Source organism: Nerophis ophidion, linkage group LG03 (genome assembly GCF_033978795.1).
Source record: "Nerophis ophidion isolate RoL-2023_Sa linkage group LG03, RoL_Noph_v1.0, whole genome shotgun sequence".
NCBI lineage: Eukaryota > Metazoa > Chordata > Actinopteri > Syngnathiformes > Syngnathidae > Nerophis > Nerophis ophidion.
Genome location: NC_084613.1, coordinates 16,175,284 through 16,197,228, shown reverse-complemented (window position 1 = coordinate 16,197,228; position 21,945 = coordinate 16,175,284). Strand labels below are relative to the sequence as shown.

At 36.1% G+C, this 21,945-nt stretch overlaps 2 protein-coding genes across 5 annotated transcripts in view; one reads left to right on the top strand and one right to left on the bottom strand.

The window, feature by feature from the left end:
- LOC133549211 (voltage-dependent calcium channel subunit alpha-2/delta-4-like) overlaps positions 1 to 21,945 on the bottom strand; it is a 94,285-nt gene that overhangs the window by 16,796 nt on the left and 55,544 nt on the right. For all 4 annotated transcript variants that reach the window (XM_061894405.1, XM_061894407.1, XM_061894406.1 and 1 more), the window contains 5 exons: positions 17,526 to 17,623; positions 17,364 to 17,454; positions 17,197 to 17,289; positions 16,996 to 17,117; positions 16,862 to 16,930 (listed from right to left, as the gene is read on the bottom strand). In XM_061894405.1, the coding sequence (XP_061750389.1) occupies positions 16,862 to 16,930; positions 16,996 to 17,117; positions 17,197 to 17,289; positions 17,364 to 17,454; positions 17,526 to 17,623 (473 nt within the window). The remainder of the gene's footprint in view (positions 1 to 16,861; positions 16,931 to 16,995; positions 17,118 to 17,196; positions 17,290 to 17,363; positions 17,455 to 17,525; positions 17,624 to 21,945) is intronic.
- Positions 83 to 16,802, top strand: LOC133549213 (leucine-rich repeat and transmembrane domain-containing protein 2-like). Its single transcript, XM_061894411.1, has 4 exons — positions 83 to 241; positions 13,416 to 13,514; positions 13,582 to 14,256; positions 14,339 to 16,802. Exons 2-4 carry the CDS (start codon positions 13,469 to 13,471, stop codon positions 14,806 to 14,808), a joined length of 1,191 nt encoding a protein of 396 aa, XP_061750395.1. The 5' UTR covers positions 83 to 241; positions 13,416 to 13,468; the 3' UTR covers positions 14,809 to 16,802.

Genomic DNA, 21,945 nt, shown 5'->3' with positions numbered 1-21,945 from the left:
TCTCTGCAGCTGTGTGTGTGTGTGTGTGTGTGAGAGAGAGAGATGCAGGCAGCTGAAAGAGCAGTGATGATGAGGAGGAGGAGGAGGAGGAGGAGGCGGAGCATTACGATTCAAGAGTGGTCCAGCTGTTAAGGATACAGACTTGTTAGGACACTTCACATTCTTGAGGAGCGAACAGTAGGATGTGATGCAGATAAAGAAGACGACTGACGATTTGGAGGCTGGAGCAGCGCAGCACATGGTGAGTGTGTGTTTGTGTGTGTGTGCGTGTGTACACACTTTTGCACTTCTCACCTCACACAGGAAGTGTGAGTATTGCAAATTTTTAACTGCACTTAAAAAAAAATGTTGCTATCATTCACAATCCTTATGTAAGCCGATTACACGTTCTCTTTATTTATGCATTCCAAATTGTTAATAAAAGTTATTAAAAGTCAGCGAACAGTGTAGTCTATGGTAGTTGTTCTAAAGCGCTCAAACAAAAACATCCAAAAACCTCCATTAAGGTTATATATACACACTGTAAGTATATATGTAACATAGTAACATTCATAATAACATGTTGAAAGACTAAGCATCGTGTAGCAGTATTGTTAAGTGCTAAACACGAAATACAAACTACACACAATCACTTACTGTACAATGTCTGCTCTCACTGGGATACCGACTGACGAGATGTTTATATCTTCTGAAGAATTAATAGTAATCCTCGCGAAGGGTTAAAAAAAATATGGCAGAAAACAAGCGTCATTTCCTATCTTTCTGGCCATCTCTGGGTCTTAGTTGGATGTCAAAATTGACCAACTTCTTGGTTTATCGCAACACCCTTCTACTATCCAGGTGAGAGGCAGGATTTAGGATCTAGAACACAGGTTCTCAAACTTTTTTCACCAAGTACCACCGTAATGACCAACATTAAAACCAAAAATATTTGTTTTAATGTTGGTCTTCTCGGTTTATGTCTACACCCTTCTACTATCCAGGTGAGAGGCATGACTTAGGATTTAGAACACAGGTTCTCAAACTTTTTTCACCAAGTACCACCGTAATGACCAACATTAAAACAAAAATTATTTGTTTGAACATTTGATTAATTTAAGAATCTTTCTGTGATGCAATCCGGTGTATTCGCTACTTCATTATTATTGTTTGAGAGCATAACTAAAGGACAAGAGATCACCTTGGTTTTTGCTTCTTTTGTGATTGCTATGCCTAAATATAACTACAAAACCTGCTTGTGCAAATAAACAAACATACTGATAAGTCCTAGTAATAAATATTGTGATTGTCGGTCCAATCCACTGTATTTTCATAATTCATTATCATAACAAACTAAAAGCTTGGTTGTTGTTGCGCAGGAAAGCCAAGTGTTTTGTTTTTTTTGACACGGATGACCACATTATAGCATCTTTGGTGATATTTATTAGCATCAAGAAAATATCCTTAATAATATTAATAAACTAAATGAATAAATCTCAACAGCATATACTGAATCTTAATATCGCTAGCAAACATTGCTGAACAACAGGGACATCTATAGCTAAATAATGACACAAAATATCAACTTCACAACATAAAAATAACTATAGACATGAATTGTAGATTAGACTAATATTTGTAGAAGGAAATTAACTGCAAACAAACTTATCCTTTTTCTCATTAGCGTCACGATCACAACAGGACTCAAGTGTCAATCAAATACATTACTTGGCGATGAATGAATAAATCCAACTTTGTCTTTCACCGATTAATGCTTAATTTGTGGACCCCTCAGATGTAAAGACATGATGTGCCTCCAATGCTTTCTTCTCTAAATCCTTGTGTCAAATGAGGTGAGGTGGCACTAACGCCTTGGTGATGATAAATGGTTCGGAGATCTAAAAAAAATATTTTTCTTAAAAGCGTTAAAATCCATTCCATCCCATTTAAAATATATTTTTATTATCGATTTTAGCTTTTATATTTGACTCTAAACTAGGGGTCCCCAAAATCCGGCCCGCAGAAACTCCCAATAATGTCCCCATAATAATGTCCCCCAGGGATCTATTTTAGGCCCCATCCTGTTCGCTCTTTATCTCCTCCCTCTTGGAGATATTTTTAAGAAACATGGAGTGTTTTATCACTTTTATGCAGATGACTGCCAAATTTATATGCCGATTTCAAAAAGCCACGGCCCCCCGACACCCCTTCTTAACTGTCTATGCGACGTCAAGGCTTGGTTAGCCCAGAATTTTTTAATAATGAATGAGGGAAAAACGTAAATTTTAGTTTTTGGTCTGGCCCTCATTGACTTGGGACCATTGCAAAATTATGTGCGTCCCAAAGTCACCAGCCTTGGCGTCACTATAGACAGCGATTTTAAACTAGACAAACAAGTCAATGGCGTTTTAAAATCGTGTTTTTATCACCTTCGTCTTTTAGTAAAGGTTAAACCGTTTTTATCTTTTAACCTTTTTGAACAAGTCGTGCATGCTTTTATTTCAAGTCGCCTGGACTACTTCAATGCACTTTATGCTGGCATTAGCCAAAAAGCTCTCTCCCGGTTGCAGTTAGTCCAGAACGCGGCAGCACGACTTTTAACAGGGGCCAGGAAACGCCAGCATATAACCCCAATTCTTCAGAGTTTGCACTGGCTCCCTGTTCATTTTAGAATTGATTTTAAAACATTGCTGTTTGTTTTTAAATCTTTACATGGACTGGCACCTCAATATATCTCGGACCTTATCCAAATTTACATTCCTGCGCGCGCTCTGAGGTCCGAGAGCCAGCTCCAGCTCGTGGTGCCCAAGACCAGACTTAAGACCAGGGGAGACAGGGCCTTCTCTGTGGTCGGCCCTAAGCTCTGGAACACTCTGCCGCTCCATGTTCAAACTCCTTCCACAGTGGAGTGTTTTAAGTCTCGTCTTAAGACCCACTTTTATTCTTTGGCTTTTAACACTACGTGAGTTATGTGGTCCTCTGTTCTCTGTTGTCCTCTGTGTTTTTTATACACTTTGATTTCTATTTTACTGTTTTAATTGATTTTACCCTTTAAAATAGTTTTTAATCATATTTGTTTTTATTGGTTTTATATTTATTTATTTTTTGTTTTTATTCAGTCATTGGTGGAGCATAATATATATATATATATATATATATATATATATACTTTTTTTATTTTATTTTATTTATTTATTTATTTTTTTTACAATTGATTTTAACATGGCTGTGCAGCACTTTGGAAACGTTATTGTTGTTTAAATGTGCTATATAAATAAAGTGGATTGGATTGGATTAAAAAAAAAAAAGTTTTTTTTAAAATTTATTTTATTTTATTTATTTGTCCTTTCTACTCCATTTTCTACCGCTTGTTACTCTCAATGTCTCATAGCCGCTGAGGCAAATCATATTGTCTAAAAATGCATTTTCTCATTGATAACGTGACATCATCGCGCTCTGAATATATACATATATGGTATATACAAACCCCATTTCCATATGAGTTGGGAAATTGTGTTAGATGTAAATATAAACAGAATACAATGATTTACAGATCAGTTTCAACCCATATTCAGTTGAATATGCTACAAAGACAACATATTTTGATGTTAAAACTGACAAACTTTTTTTTTTTTGCAAATAGTCATTAACTTTAGAATTTGATGCCAGCAACACGTGACAAAAAAGATGGGAAAGGTGGCAATAAATACTGATAAAGTTGAGGAATGCTCATCAAACACTTATATGGAACATCCCACAGGTGTGCAGGCTAATTGGGAACAGGTGGGTGCCATGATTGGGTATAAAAGCAGCTTCCATGAAATGGTAAGTAATTCACAAACAAGGATGGGGTGAGGGTCACCACTTTGTAAGCAAATTGTCAAACAGTTTTAGAACAACATTTCTCAACAAGCTATTGCAAGGAATTTTGGGATTTTACCATCTACGGTCCGTAAAATCATCAAAAAGTTCGGAGAATCTGGGGAAATCACTGCACGTAAGCGATGATATTACGGACCTTTGATCCCTCAGGCGGTACTGCATCAAAAACCCACATCAGTGTGTAAAGGATATCACCACATGGGCTCAGGAACACTTCAGAAAACCACTGTCAGTAACTACAGTTGGTCGCTACATCTGTAAATGCAAACGAAAACTCTACTATGCAAAGCGAATGCCATTCATCAACAACACCGAGGAATGCCGCCGGCTTCGCTGGGCCCGAGCTCATCTAAGATGGACTGATGCAAAGTGGAAAAGTGTTCTGTGGTCTGACAAGTCCACATTTCAAATTATATTTGGAAACTGTGGACCTGGTCTTCTCCGGAACAAAGAGGAAAATAACCATCCGGATTGTTATAGGCGCAAAGTTCTAAAGCCAGCATCTGTGATGGTATGGGGGTGTATTAGTGCCCAAGGCATGGGTAGCTTACACTTCTGTGAGGGGACCATTATTGCTGAATGGTCCATACAGGTTTTGGAGCAACATATGTTGTCATCCAAGCAACGTTATCATGGACGCTCCTGCTTATTTCAGCAAGACAATGCCAAGCCACATTCAGCACGTGTTACAACAGCGTGGCTTCGTAGCAAAAGAGTGCGGGTACTTTCCTGGACCGCCAGCAATCCAGACATGTCTCCCATCGAAAATGTGTGGCGCATTATGAAGCGTAAAATACGACAGTGGAGACCACGGACTGTTGAACAACTTAAGCTGTACATCAAGCAAGAATGGTAAAGAATTCCACTTTCAAAGCTTCAACAATTAGTTTCCTCAGTTCCCAAACGTTTATTGAGTGTTGTTCAAAGAAAAGGTGATGTAACACAGTGGTGAACATGCCCTTTCCCAACTACTTTAGCACGTGTTGCAGCCATGAAATTGTAAGTTAATTACTATTTGCAAAAAAAAAAAAAGTTTATGAGTTTGAACAACAAATATCTTGTCTTTGTAGTGCGTCTAATTGAATATAGATTGAAAAGGATTTGTAAATCATTGTATTCCGTTTATATTTACATCCAACACAATTTCCCAACTCATATGGAAACGGGGTTTGTGTGTATATATATATATATATATATATATACATATATATATATATATATGTATATATATATATATATATATATATACACACACACACATACACAGCCCGGCCCCCAGCCAATTTTTTTTAACCCAATGCAGTCCCCGAGTCAAAAAGTTTGGGGACCCCTGCTCTAAATCTTTCAAAATACACCTAAACCTGCACAAATTAAGGTCAATAAACAGTAGTCCAAATGGGCTGAGACCCTGGCCTGAAACCCGGAATATCCTCTAGGTTACGTGATCGCAACTTAGCTATGTACCGGTAATTGTTTATAAATATACATTAGAGATCGACCGATTATCTGTAGTGATATTTGGCATTTTGATGTAAATCGGTGTCTGCTTTTTTATTTTTCTAAATACACTATAACGACATCAGCAGATACAATATATATACCGTAATTTAGTGTTAAAACAATGACTAATTATTAAAGTATATAAGTAATAAGCACTGCTCAAGCATCAGGTATTTCGCCCTACATGAGAAAAATTCATTTTTACTTGAGTCTAATATTTTTAAAATTCATTTAAGAATGAAAATTACTCTCATTGTCTATAATTCTCCCTAAATATGTTTTAATATCTGACAGGGCATTTATATGATTTTTGTGAGAATTATTCTCCAGTCTGATCAATTAAAAAAAATAACACATTAAAAATGTTTGTGATTCGATTAAAAATCGTGATAAATCGATTTGTTGTGCATGCCTATTATTTACAAAAGAGTTGCATCATGACCATATAACGACAAGTGATGACATGAGCGATGGCAGCTTTTCTGGGGGCGGGGCCAGCACCATCTGCAGCGCAGGACAGACGACTGTTTAATCTGATGTCACTGATGCGTCTAATCTGGTTGATGGTGCACTTGAGCCCGGCAGCTGTTTGCTCCACAAAAATGGAATAAACAAATCTGTCTTGCTAGCAAAGACGAGGTGCTAACAGTGACACAAAGTTAGCACACGAGCTGACGACAGACGACAGTCTTCAAACGCCAGAGCAACTTCGGATCTTTGGCCGTCCACCCCTGCTGATGTGAAGTGACATCAAACATTCTGGGTGTCTTTGTGGCAAACTAGCAGAGCAAGATGGAGCGCTCACAAAGCAAAGAGCTCCAGGCTTGCTTCGTGACTCGGATGGTGCGTCTGGGCTCTAAAAGCGACCTCCCGGCACCCGGCCTGAGCTAATGGACAACATCACATGTGACCTGGCCCAGCACCTCAGTTTATGTGGCTTGCAAATGTCTGGGAAATGATGTGCATTTCACTCTTTCTTATTAAAACATGTATTTAAATTCTACCAGAAAAATTGCATGAACTGCATACAATTGTATGTCTTTTAAACTAGACAACTATGTGACCGTGCAAAAAATGTTTTATGAACACACGGCTGTCCAAAGCGCAGCACACAACTACAGTTTTGTTGGCCCACAAATGTGAAAAAAAAGCAAAAATGTGTAATGTATTGTGAAAAAAGCCAAACATGTGATAGTAATAACTCAGGGGTGTTCGAACTTCGCATACTGAAAAGTATTCAGGGCCATTTTGCATTATCATTATTCTCATTTAAAAAAATAAATAATAAAATACCGGTACGTTATATATATATCCATTTTCTACCGCTTATTCCCTCTGGGGTCGCGGGGGGCGCTGGTGCCTATCTCAGCTACAATCGGGCGTAAGGCGGGGTACACCCTGGACAAGTCACCACCTTATCACAGGGCCAACACAGATAGACAGACAACATTCACACACTAGGGCCAATTTAGTGTTGCCAAACCACCATATCCCCAGGTTCATGTTTTTTGGAAGTGGGAGGAAGCCGGAGTACCTGGAGGGAACCCACGCATTCACGGGGAAGACATGCAATTTTATATGTATTTATTTATATCTGTATGTATATATATATATATATATATATATATATATATATATATATTAGGGTTGTGGGAAAAATCGATTCGAATACGAATCAAATCGAATACGTTGTGCGATTCAGAATTGATTCTCATTTTTTTTTAAATCGTTGTTTTTTTTTTAATCAATCCAACAAAACAATACACAGTAATACCATAACAGTGCAATCCAATTCCAAAACCAAACCTGACCCAGCAACACTCAGAACTGCAATAAACAGAGCAATTGAAAGGAGACACAAACACGACACAGAACAAACCAAAAGTAGTGAAACAAAAATGAATGATATCAACAACAGTATCAATATTAGTTATAATTTCAGCATAGCAGTGATTAAAAATCCCTCATTGACATTATCATGAGACATTTATAAAAATAAAAAAAAGAACAATAGTGTCACAGTGGCTTACACTTGCATCGCATCTCATAAGCTTGTCAACACACTGTGTCCATTATTTTCACAAAGATAAAATAAGTCATATTTTTGGTTCGTTTAATAGTTAAAACAAATTTACATTATTGCAATCAGTTTATAAAACATTGTCCTTTACAATTATAAAAGCTTTTTAAAAAAAATCTACTACTCTGCTAGCATGTCGGCAGACTGGGGTAAATCCTGCTGAAATCCTATATATCGCAAAAAACAATATATTATCGAATCGCGACCCCAAGAATCGATATTGAATCGAATCGTGGGACACCCAAAGATTCGCAGCCCTAAAATATATATAAGTTAAAGTACCAATGATTGTCACACACATACGAGGTGTGGCGAATTTATTCTCTGCATTTGACCCATCACTCTTGATCCCCCCTGGGAGGTGAGGGGAGCATTGAGCAGCAGCGGTGGCTGGGCCCGGGTTTTTTTTTTTTTTGTCATGAAAAAGGGAGGGTTTTTTTGGGTTGGTGCACCAATTGTAAGTGTATATTGTGTTTTTTATGTTGATTTAATAAAAATAAATTTAAAAAAATAAATACCGTATTTCCTTGAATTGCCGCTGGGGCGCTAATTATTTTAAAACCTCTTCTCACTCTGGCACTTACCAAAGGCATGCAGTAAAAATTTGAGTGTGATGTAAGCTTGGACCTTAAATCCTACTGAATAGCTCTTAATCTTTTTCACTTTATGCGATTTCAAATTACCGGTATTGAAATCAGCCTCCTCCATTTTGAAAATGATGACAGAGGAAGTGTCACTCGTGACATCACGAGTTTGACCAGGCAGTAATACTAAGCATGCGCTAATTATTTTGGGAAGCAAGTTTGACCCGGCAGTAATTCAAGGCAGGCGCATACTATATGCCCTGCGGCAATTCAAGGAAACACGGTACATTTAAAAAAATAAATAAATACAAATGATTAAAAATTATTCTGCGGCCCGGTGGTTGGGGACCACTGCGTTAAAAAAATAAAAAAATATAATCCATAGGGAATTGTGTAATAACATAATGAGGTGATTATACATTATAATTCTTATACGAGCAGCCATAACTGCAATGTGGCCCTCAACAAAAACCAGTCTGACCCCCCTGGACTACATGTTTGTGCGGTGGTTATGATCGAGGACCATTCTTTCCCCTCCGTACCAGCCGAGACTGTACTGTAATCTCCTGATGTTTGTGAGCAACTTCACCGGATCATCTGGCGCCACTCACGAGGGCAGAGTGCAGTGAATAAAGCTTTCCAGGGATTACCCGAGTCAAGCCTTTTCTGGATCGGCGCCAGGCTGGAAGGGGCAAGCTAGTATTAGCATGTAGCACGTAGCAAGAGCTAAGACGCTTTAAAAAGGTCATATTATGATTTTTTTTTTTTTTACATTTAAAACACTTCCTTATGGTCTACATAACGTGATGGTGGTCCTTTGGTCAAAATGTTTAGAAAGATTTTACAAACCATGTTCAAGTTGAGTCCGCCATGTTGTAGTTTTTAGTAGGAATGCTCTGATTAGGCTTTTACGTGGCCGATTACATTACCAATTTTCCATGCTTGAAACTGTCCAATATAAAAAATGATCAGATGTATTAACTGTTAATTGGTTAATTTATTTATGATAAGTCCTATTGACAGTTTGGCTCTAGTTCTCATCGAAGGCTGACATGTTTCTTACCCGCTCCCTTATCTCGCCTGCTTGTTTCTTTGTCTTGTCATAACCTTATTGTATCGGTTTTCTGCACTGCTCCAAAAAAAATCGAAACAATGAAATTGATCAACTGGCCTCTCAACAAAAATGGGGTTTAGGGGAACCTGCCTGTTCTAAAGGATCAGTTGTTCCTGGACATACAACAGACTAATGGGAGAAGTGGTGGGTCATGTGTAGGGCTGCGAATCTTTGGGGTGCCCACGATTCGATCCGATATCGATTGATTAATATATCGATTTTTTTGATTCAACGCGATTCTCGATTCAAAAAGGATATTTTTCCGATTCAAAACGATTCTGTATTCATTCAATACATAGGATTTCAGCAGGATCTACCCCAGTCTGCTGGCATGCTAGCAGAGTAGTAGATTAAAAAAAAAAGCTTTTATAATTATAAAGGACAATGTTTTATCAACTGATTTGTTTTAACTATTAAACAAACCAAAAATATGACTTATTTTATCTTTGTGAAAACATTGGACACAGTGTGTTGTCAAGCTTATGAGATGCGATGCAAGTGTAAGCCATTGTGACACTATTGTTCTTTTTTTATTATTTTTTTATAAAAGTCTAATGATAATATCAATGAGGGATTTTTAATCACTGCTATGCTGAAATTATAACTAAAACTGATACTGTTGTTGATAATATTCAGACTAACAGTAGTTCTTGATTTTGTTTAGTTATCGTAGACCAGGGGTCACCAACGCGGTGCCCGCAGGCACCAGGTAGCCCGTAAGGACCAGATGAGTAGCCCGCTGGCCTGTTCTAAAAATAGCTCAAATAGCAGCACTTACCAGTGAGCTGCCTCTATTTTTTGAATTGTATTTATTTACTAGCAAGCTGGTCTCGCTCTGCTCGACATTTTTAATTCTAAGAGAGACAAAACTCAAATAGAATTTGAAAATCCAAGAAAATATTTTAAAGACTTGGTCTTCACTTGTTTAAATAAATTCTTTTTTTTTTTTTTACTTAGCTTCTTATAACTTTCAGAAAGACAGTTTCAGAGAAAAAATACAAACTTAAAAATGATTTTAGGATTTTTAAACACATATACCTTTTACCTTTTAAATTCCTTCCTCTTCTTTCCTGACAACTTAAATCAATGTTCAAGTAAATTTATTTTTTTATTGTAAAGAATAATGAATACATTTTAATTTAATTCTTTAATATTATCTTCTGTTTTTTCGACGAAGAATATTTGTGAAATATTTCTTCAAACCTATTATGATTAAAATTCAAAAAAAAATTCTGTCAAATCTAGAAAATCTTTAGAATCAAATTTAAATCTTATTTCAAAGTCTTTTGAAGTTCTTTTGAAATTTTTGTTCTGGAAAATCTAGAAGAAATAATGATTTGTCTTTGTTAGGAATATAGCTTGGTCCAATTTGTTATATATTCTAACAAAATGCAGATTGGATTTTAACCTATCTAAAACATGTCATCAAAATTCTAAAATGAATCTTAATCAGGAAAAATTACTAATGATGTTCCATAAATTATTTTTTTAATTTTTTCAAAAAGATTCGAATTAGCATGTCTTTGGAAGTGGGAGGAAGCCGGAGTACCCAGAGGGAACGCACCTGGGGATAGGTTGATTGGCAACACTAAATTGGCCCTAGTGTGTGAATGTGAGTGTGAATGTTGTCTGTCTATCTGTGTTGGCCCTGCGTTGAGGTGGCGACTTGTCCAGGGTGTACCCCACCTTCCGCCCGATTGTAGCTGAGATAGGCGCCAGCGCCCCCAGCGACCCCAAAAGGGAACAAGCGGTAGAAAATGGATGGATGGATGGATGGATTCGAATTAGCTAGTTTTTCTCTTCTTTTTTTTGGTTGAATTTTGAATTTTAAAGAGTCAAAATTGAAGATAAACTATGTTTCAAAATTACATTTTCATTTTTTTCCTGTTTTCTCCTCTTTTAAACCATTCCATTAAGTGTTTTTTTCATCATTTATTCTAAAAAAAAAACCTTACGTAAAAGGAAAACATGTATGACGGAATGACAGACAGAAATACCCATTTATATGTGTATATATATATATATATATATTTATATATATATATATATTAGGGCTGGGCAACGATTAAAAATTTTAATCGAAGTTAATCGCACTTTTTTCCGATTAATCGCGATTAACTGCATTGTATACGCAAAGCCCAATAATGAATTCAAAAGTAGTGTGTAGTGCACCTTTATTGGAATATTCCCCCACATGAACAAAAGCGCCAAAACATTTGTTGGGCAAACACAATTTAAATCAGTCCTTGTTAAACAGTAGCAGTTAAATAGCATATTTTATGAAAATCAACTCAAAAAATGTAAATACAAACATTTAAGCTTATTACTACCACTGCCAGGGTATTTAAGATATCCTGTTTGTTATGGAAAATAAATATAATCTACATACAAATCTCTGAGCCACAATCATAACATCTGAACAGGCAATTTCTGAGGTAACAGCAGAAACATTTTTTTTTATCAGGGATCTTATGTTTAAAAAACCTGTACTATAGGTAGTGGGCTGTTTTAGGGAATTTTTGATCAAATTATCCGTAGTAGCAATATTAATAATGTTGTGTTTATTCTGCGTAGTGCACTTAAAATAATCATGACCATATCTAGGAATTGATATGATGGGAATTTTCCGATTGTTTGCTTGGTGCTTTGATAAACTGAACGCATATACATGGTACTATATTGTGATGTTATGAGCCAGGGAAAAAAATAACTACCCTACCCAGCATGCAACAGGAGTGACGAGCATGTGCGGTAGCCCAGTATAGGTTGTGTGTCGCCATGACGGCATCTTGTATGTTGTGATATGCACGCTCTGAGAGCAAACGTTAAGAACTCAGCCAACACTCCTCGTCTGCATTATTCATAAATAGACGGACAACACATATACTCCTCTGCTTCACAAGCCGCTGGATGTAGCCGGCAAAGTATTCCCATGCTAGCTAGCCGGTCTAGCAAGCACGCGTCATTCAGTCCAAAACGGCCCGATCCATCCAGAATTGTCTGGCGGTCGTAAGTGATCCCGGAGTGACCACGCTGTAAGCCAGCCATGAAATTTGCAGAATTGTCCGGTATTTTTGCCAAATGTTCCATCTTTACCAAGAGCCCCTCGACGCCGAAGTACATCCGGGAGATGCCATCTTGTTAAGAAAAGGCGTTAACAAAATAAAAGCATGTAAACAACATACGCAAATGTGCGATAAAATAATTGTCGGCGTTAATAGATTGATGAGTTAACGCATAATTAACTTATTAATTTGCCCACCCCTAATATATATATATATCTATATATATGTTTATTAAAGGTTAATTGAGCAAATTGGCTATTTCTGACCATTTATTTAAGTGTGTATCAAACTGGTAGCCCTTCGCATTAATCAGTACCCAAGAAGTAGCTCTTGGTTTCAAAAAGGTTGGTGACTCCTGTCGTAGACTATTGACTTTGTTTTATTCAAACATCTCTATGTAATTAAAACGATAAGGAAGTAGTTTGATTAGTGTGTTGATATTTAAACTGTAAATAGCACTCACCATAAATAAATGGAAAAATGTACGGTTATTACATGTCATCTGTGTCAGTATCGGTATCGGCTGATCTTTCTCGTGGATGGTCGGTATTGTAAATCGTCAGCATAAATCTTTGAACGGAACATCCTTTCTGAAGATACTGTGAAATGTTGTTGATGTGCCACAATGGAGCTGACGATAATAACTCAGCTGGTAACCAACTCAGTCATTTAAAGGACTAAAATAAATCGATCAGAAGTCATCGGCTTTGTTAGGTATTATTCGGCAAGGGCCAATTAGCTACTTTTACACAAAAATTGGTCGATACCGAATGGTGTTTTTTAGTTTCCTATTTTTTTGCTCCATATGGAGTCTACTGACAGACATAAATTGGAACTAAACGCTACTTTGTATCAGAAATGGCAAGCGGGAAGGATGCATGTGCATGTACGAGCCAGTGTGCCCCACTATGAGAGGATAGTGAAAAAATAACTTAAGAATGGTGGACCTGCACAAAGCTCTTCGGGTAAACCTCTACCAGATATGGAGATATCCGCTGACGTAACTCAGGAAAACATAGTCACTAAAGCCTTAAATTCCAAACGTCTCTTTTGGAGGATGCCTCCATGGTTTGATTAGGATTAGAATAGGTTTTTTTAAATTGGCGAAGTTGGACCAAATAGAAGAAGCTTAAGTTGTGATCCTGGGCCATCTTGTCAGATACGTAGGTGATGAAGAGCAGCAGTGAAGTGCCATTTGGCTCTCGTTATAGGTTCTGTGCAAGTGAACTGTGTCGGGATCGGCAGTAGAATCCATGTGGCCGACATGAGGCAGGTGGACCAGGAACGGCACAACCTCCACGAAAGTCTAGGTGAGCCTTCTCTCAGTATTCACTTGGTTAAGGATGGTGATGATGATGATGTTTGTTTTTGGTCCAGCTGGTGCAGTCACATCCACTCTGTTACTGGTTCTGCTCGGGTCAGTCCGCTGCTGTCCCGGCGTCTGCACCTGTGATCGTAACACCACCGATTGCTCTGCTCTGGGCCTCATTTCTCTGACCCCTCTCTTGCCACTGCTTGACCAGGACTCTGAGACCCTGTACCTGGCCCAGAACAACCTCTCTTTCCTGGCTGCTGTGGACTTGGCTAACCTCAGCAGCCTGGAGATCTTGGATCTTTCCCAGAACCACTTTTTCACCCTGCAATCGGGAGTCTTCTCAGGCCTGACCGGCCTGCGGTGGCTCAATCTGTCAGCCAACTTCCTCGGAAGGCACCTCGCCACCTCAGACGTCAACCGCAGTAAAGAGGCGGAGCAAAACCTAAACAGAAGCAGTGGGGGAGTCAGCCTGAGCAAGGATGTCTTCCAGGGGCTGGGGTGGCTGCGAGGACTCGATCTGTCCTCCAATGGCCTCTACTGGCTGCCCACGGGCCTGCTGGATGGACTCCAGAGACTAACTTGGTTGTCACTGGCCAGGAATCAGCTCGCGGTGCTGGAGAGGGCAACCTTTGAGCCTCTGGTGGGGCTTCAGCAGCTCCTCCTTGCTGGGAACCCGTGGGAATGTAATTGCAAGCTATGGAACTTCAAGCACTGGGTGGAGTGGATGATCTACAGAGGTGAGCAGGGTTCACTTCTACTAAATGTCCTGTCGCTCATTCAAGAACTCTAATGCGCTTTCTTTGTGTTGCTTCTTCAAAGACGGTCTGGTTGACACGATAACGTGCAGCTTTCCCAGGAAACTGATCGGCAGGAACATCCGAAACGTGCCGGCCGAAATGTTCGAGCACTGCGTGCAGAGCGTCGCCAAGGAAGTCACACCCGGCGGCGGCATCCGACCCCTCTGTCCGCCGGGTCGTATCAGCGGCAACGACGAGTGCGTCCGTCAGCGCTACCGTCCGATTAGCGTCCGCCGAGCGCAAGTGACGCAAATCGTGGCGGGTGTGGTGTGCGGCACGGTGTGCGTCATGATGGTGGTGGCGGCAACGTACGGCTGCGTCTATGCCTCGCTGATGGCTCGCTACCAGAGGGAGCTGAAGAAGCGAGGGCCGCCTCTGATGGCTGAGGGCGTAGCAGACGACCTGGGGGACGCGCAATCCCCGACGACGCCAGAAGAGGCACCGCCTAAAGAGGCCTGCGTGGTGTACGGGTACCGCATCAGCAGCTTCTGACGGGTCCAGGACAGATTTTTGAAACTTCCAAAGACCGAAACACAACAACCATTGCATTCATTTTTCCTCTGCAGTCTCTTTGTGACCAACCGATGCGCAAGTGTGACACTTCTTATTCATGTCCTCGGTCCTCCTGTTGGATTATCACCATAGCAACGTCACCTGACCTCGCTGAGACACCGTTTTCTCATCCTGCAGTCATATTGCCACCTACAGGCCACACTGAGCAACTACCTAATTTCTCGTTTAAGTGTGTAATAGAAGTAGATTTACATGGTGTGAAGGCCAAATGGGACAGCAATAAATAAACACATCTAAATTACCGAAATGTGTCATTAATTAGAATAAAAAACTAAAGAATTAATGTGTCATCACATGTGTACCTCTTTAAATTATTGTAAAATTATTTATTTAATTATCGCCCCCAGTTCAGGGGTGCTTGTATCATTTAGTAAAGTGGAATGTTAGAAAAGGCTTGATCATTTGAAAAAGTAAAACAGAGAAAAAGGTAGGTACAAAAACACTAACCTATTTATTATTAAACTTCTGGAATGGACTTATACTGTCTTTAAATTGAAGTGGAGTGGTAATTGGTCACAATAATTAATCTCATGACATAGTACGCGGAGTGATACGGACAAGTTTGCTACGGGATACAATTTTAATACGCTGCTGCCTAGGAGACTTTGTATGTGTCATAAATATTGTTTGTATTGACAAATGTCATGATTTAGACTGCAGTATTGTTTAATTAAGGACACAAATTATGGATGGATAGTTTACGCTAATCTGACAAATGTTATTTTGCCCATATTGGATCAATATCTGATTTCAATATCATACCAGAACACCGCTAGTTGTTACCATCAAATTTAAGGCACTATGAGCCTTTTTGCTCTTTTTCATTGTTACTTTTTTTGACTTTATTTCGATCATATGCTGCCACACTTAAGACCGCTGGCCTAGTTTAGTTTTGATACTTTCTGTATTTATTGTTTTTTTTTGTATCCTGGTATATTAACTTTCATTGCTTATCGTTTATTTGAGTTTTTAGAAGAGTGCGTCTAAATAAAATGAATTATTATTAGAATATAATTAAATGCAGCTGCACACAGGTTCATAAGTAATTAAATAGTGACAAATTGAAAACCTGAAATAAATAAATATTGAAATAATAAAACATGAAATCATTTAATCGCGTAATAATTAAATAAGTAATTAAATAGTCAAATAATTAAAACATTAAATAATTCAAACATGAAATCATTTAATAGTGAAATAATTAAAACATGAAATAATTAAATAAATAGTGAAATAATTAAAGGATGTAATAATTACATGTCGTAATAAATAAGTAATTCAATTGTGAAATATATAAAACATGAAATAATTCAATTAAATAATTAATCAAGTAGTTGAATAGTGAAATAACTAAATTGTGAAATACTAAAATAGTGAAATAATTGAAACATTAAATGAATTACTGTATGTAATAATTAAATAATTAATGAAATAGTAAAACAAAACATGAAATAATTAAAATATGTAATAATCAAATACGTAATTAAATAGTGAAATAATTACAACATGGAATAATACAATTTTGAAATAATCAAGTAATTTTTTATATACGATTTACTTAAGATTTAAAAATTTTTACAAAAACACATACACAGCAATATACATTGAAATGTTGACAATGTAAAGGTCCACAAAACACCACACAAAACAGCAGGAAGTAAACAAACAAGACAATAAATTTATAGTATTTTTGTATAGAATTAATTGCATTGTTAAATAAATATAATTACGTATAAATTAAATCAATTGTATTTATTTAAATTGTAATCAATTAATGACACATTTAGTTATTAATTTTAAGATTGATTTATTTCATCATGTCCCAATAGGCCCTCTATACATTGCTGTCCACACATCATGTGAGAAGCACACCTCAAACGCTCGTCATGAATATGGACTTTTTTAATAAACTATTTGTGAAACATGATTTTTCAAGTCTGTCCTGTGTCGTTTGAGCAAAAGTTCAACTGACCTCCGGCAATGGCGGTCTTCCCTTGTGCTGACACGGTGACGGCGGTGGTGGCGATCGCGTACTTCACGCCTAAGGACGACAACAACAACGCTTTTCACAACAACAACAATAACAACAACAACCACTGAAAAGACCTTTGTCGTTGACGGGGTAGTAGAAGAAGGTTCCGGGAGGGAATTCCACGGCGAGCCGGTACCACAGCGGGAAATGATCGACGGTGAACAGGTTATTCTTATCTGCGGGGGTCAGGAACTTTCTACACGATAGGACAGATAGAAGTGCGTTAGGTGTCTCGTCAATCATTGATGTCATATGATCACAAGAAGTGCTGGTACTTGGCCACTCGCGTCTCCACGCCGGCGTATCTCATGATCCTCATCAGGCCGGAGCGAGTGCCCAGGAAGGCGGTCTCAACGCCAGGCTCGACCCTGCCCACACACATTTTCTTGTGAAGGACATACCTCAGATTGGGACCACGTGTCCGCAAGGTGCTGCCTCCCACCTGTCGCTGAGGGCCAGGGCGTTCCAGTAGGCCTCCATGGGCGCCGTCACCACGGCGTCAAATAGGGTCTGCTGCAGCAGCAACTCGTCGCCTAGGCGACACAGAGGCAGGGTCATCAAACAAGCGCTACAACACACAACGGCGACGCGTCGACGGTCTTACACTCCAGGTCCGGCTCCTTCCCCAGCAGGTAGCGGATGGCGGCCTGCAGCTGAGAGTACTTGCGGTGCGCGGGGTCAACGTCCGTCTCGCAGTAAGTCCTGAAAAAAATTAAATCTAATAGATAAATAGCCCCACAATATACTTTCTTGGCATAAATGAAAATGAAATGAAATGAATTATATTTATATAGCGCTTTTCTCTAGTGTCTCAAAGCGCTTTACATAGTGAAACCCAATATCTAAGTTACATTTAAACCAGTGTGGGTGGCACTGGGAGCAGGTGGGTAAAGTGTCTTGCCCAAGGACACAACGGCAGTGACTAGGATGGCGGAAGCGGGAATCGAACCTGCTACCCTCAAGTTGCTGGCACGGCCGCTCTACCAACCGAGCTATGCCATAAGAAATATGTTGTATAATAAATGTGTTCTGGCGATTTAGGAATAACCACATTTTTTAGACTACAAGCACACTTAAAATCCTTTTTTCCCCTCCAGAATCTAAATAATTAATTATGAATTAATCAATTACTGACCCGGTGCGAATCGCAGGTTGACGCCCCCGTTCAATTAAATGACGCTAGAAGTACAGGTCCAGTCTTATAATATTGAGAGAGTAAAGTTGTTTTACAAGAATTGTGTCAAAATATTTGAAGAAAAAAATATGTTAAGGAATTTTTTTTTATTTTTAAAAGAAACATTTTTTACGTGATCAAAATAAAATTTATTGTGAAAAAAGTCCATTATTTTGGGGGAAAAAAAGGTGCATTATTGTATGAAAAAATTGTCATACATCTTTTTTAAAGAATATTCTGAGGGAATAAGACACAATTATGTCATAGTTTTGGGTTGTTGTTGTTTTGGATTTTTTTTTTACAAAGAAAATAGTAATATTGTGAGAAAAAGTTGACATTGTGCAAGAATGATGTCGGAATATTTTGAAGAAAAAAATTAAAATTTTAGAAGGAAAAAAGCCATTTTACATAATTAAAGTCACATATATTGTGCAATGGTCTTTTTTTGAGAAAACTCAAAATTGTGAGAACAAATTACTTTTACAAGAATTGTGTAAAAACATTTGAAGAATTAAAAATTTTAAGAAAAATGTAAACCATTTTCAAAATGGTATTTTACATGAATAAAGTCAAATATATTGTGAAAAAAGTATTCTTTTTTTTTTTTTTTAGAAAATAAGTGACAATCTTATGAGAAAAAGTTGTGATACAAGAACCTTTAGGAATATTCTGAGAAAAAAGATATAAGACAAAATTGTGCTACTTTGGAAAAGTATTTTTTCCTGAAAAAGTTAGTAGTATTATGAGAAAAAAGTTAAACATTTAGATGAAAAAAATTATGCAATTTTACAGTCAAATTTATTGTGAAAAAAGTCAGTTATGTTCTAGAAAAAAAGTTGCAATATTGTGGGAAAAAATTTACCTAAACTATTTTTTTGGAATATTCTTAGGGAATACAACAAAATGATGTCATTGTACAAGAGTCAGTCAAATATATTATGAACAAAGTATTTTATTTTTATTTTTTTAAGTAAGTAATATTTTTCAGAAAAAGTTGTCATTATCAAAACATTGATGTTTGACTATTTTTAGAAAAAAAAAATAAGATTTTAGAAAAAAAAGTATGCAATTTTACATGATTGAATTCAAATATATTGTAAACGTTTTTTTTTTTTTTTTAGAAAATCAGTATTTTGATAAAAGAGTTACTGGTATTTTATAAAAAATGTGTAAAGATATTTTAAGAAAAAAATATTTTAAGAAAAATATGCTATTTTGTAGGATTAACATCAAATGTAGTGTGATAAAAGTCAATTATGTTTTAGAAAAAAGTTTCAATATTGTGAGAAAAAAATTTACTTTTTAAGAATATTCTGATAGTATAAAACAAAATTATGTCATTGTACAATAATCAGTGAAATATATTATGAAAAAAGTATTTTCTTTTTAGAAAAAATTAATATTGTAAGAACAAGTTGTCATTGTACAAAATGTTTGCGGATTTTGAGGAAAAAAAATAAATTTTACAATAAAAAGTATGCCATTTTAGAGGATTAAAATCAAATACATCGTGATTTTTTTTTTAACAATATTGGGAGAAAAAAATATTTTACAAGAATTAAGTCAAAAATCATTTAAGATAAAAATATTTTAGGAACAATGTTGATATCTGTTGAAAAAAAAATGCCATATTTAATGATTAAATTATATATATATATATATATATATATATATATATATATATATATATATATATATATATATTATATTGTGAAAAAAGTATTTTTTCATTTTTAAAAAATAAGTAGTATTATTGTGAGAAAATGTTGTCATACAAGAACCTTTAGGAATATTCCGAGAAGAAGAAATTACAAGACAAAGTTATGCAATTTTACAATATTAAAGTCAAATATATCATTGTACAATAATTATGTGGGAATATTTTTGGCAAATAAGGTTACACATTTAAAAGAAAATAGTATGCAATTGTATAGAATCAAAGTCAAATATATTGTGAAAAAATATACTGTAGATTTTTAGAAAAACGCAATAATGTGAGAAAAAAAATATATACTCTGAAACAAGTATTTTTATTATTACTGTAAGAAAAACTTGTCATTATACAAAAAATGTTGTCGAACTAATTTGAGAAAAAAAATTCCGATTTTAGAAAAAAAAATGAGACCATGTTTCAGGATTAAAGTCAAATATATTCTGAAAAAGTATTTGTTTAAGAAAACGCAATATTGTGAGAACAAAGTTATTTTACAAGAATTTTGTAAAATATTTAAAGAAAAATTTAAATTTTTCTTAAGAAAAAATTAGGCCGCTATGCATAATTAAAGTCAAATATATTGTTAAGAAAAAGTCATATTTGTTTAGAAAATAAGTTGACATCCTGTGAGAAAAAGTTGTCATACAAGAACTTTTCAGGAATATTCTGACGGGGGAAAAAATTTAAAACAAAATTATGTAAATTTACAAGATTAAAGTCGAATATATTATGAAAAAAAAGTTGTTGTTTTTTTCAAAAAATGTGTAATATTTTGAGAAAAAAAGTTGTTGTCATTATGCAGTGAAAAATATTTAGTCCCCTTTAGTCTAGCCTGTCCAGGATCAAGGACAACCCTTTTCTAATACACTATTGCAGGGGTCACCGACCTTTTTGAAACCAAGAGCTACTTCTTGGGTAGTGATTAATGTGAAGAACTACCAGTTTCATACACACTTAAATAAATTGCCAGAAATAGCCAATTTGCTCAATTTACCTTTAATAAATAAATCTATATGTATATAAAAAAATGGGTATTTCTGTCTGTCATTCCGTCATACATTTTTTTTCCTTTTACGGAAGGTTTTTTGTAGAGAATAAATGATGAAAAAAACACTTAATTGAACGGTTTAAAAGAGGAGAAAACACAAAAAAAATTACAATTAAATTTTGAAACATAGTTTATCTTTGATTACGACTCTTTAAAATTCAACCGAAAAAAATGAAGAGAAAAACTAGCTAATTCGAATCTTTTTGAAAAAATTAAAAAAATAATTTATGGAACATAATTAGTAATTTTTCCTGATTAAAATTAATTTTAGAATTTTATGACATGTTTTAAATAGGTTAAAAGCCTATTTGCTTTTTGTTAGAATATATAACAAATTGGACCAAGCTATATTTCTAACAAAGACAAATCTTTATTTCTTCTACATTTTCCAGAACAAAAATTTGAAAAGAATCTCAAAAGATTTTGAAATAAGATTTAAATTAGATTTGACAGATTTTCTAGATTTGCCAGAATATTTTTTTTTATTTTAATCATAATAAGTTTGAAGAAATATTTCTCAAATATTCTTTGTCGAAAAAACAGAAGCTAAAATGAACAATTAAACTAAAATGTATGTATTATTCTTTACAATAATAAAAAAAAAATACTTGAACATTGATTTAAATTGTCAGGAAAGGAGAAGAAGGAATTTAAAAGGTAAAAAGGTATATGTGTTTAAAAATCCTAAAATCATTTTTAAGGTTGTATTTTTTTTATCTAAAATTGTCTTTTTGAAAGTTATAAGAAGCAAAGTAAAAAAATAAATGAATTTATTTAAACAAGTGAAGACCAAGTCTTTAAAATATTTTCTTGGATTTTAGAATTCTATTTGAGTTTTGTCTCTCTTAGAATTAAAAATGTCGAGCAAAGGGAGGCCAGCTTGCTAGTAAATAAATAAAATTGAAAAAATAGAGGCAGTTCACTGGTAAGTGCTGCTATTTGAGCTATTTTTAGAACAGGCCAGCGGGCGACTCATCTGGTCCTTACGGGCTACCTGGTGCCCGCGGGCGGCGCGTTGGTGACCCCTGCACTATTGTGACTCCTCTGAGACATCTTTAAGTCGGTGAACAACACTATGACATGGAGCA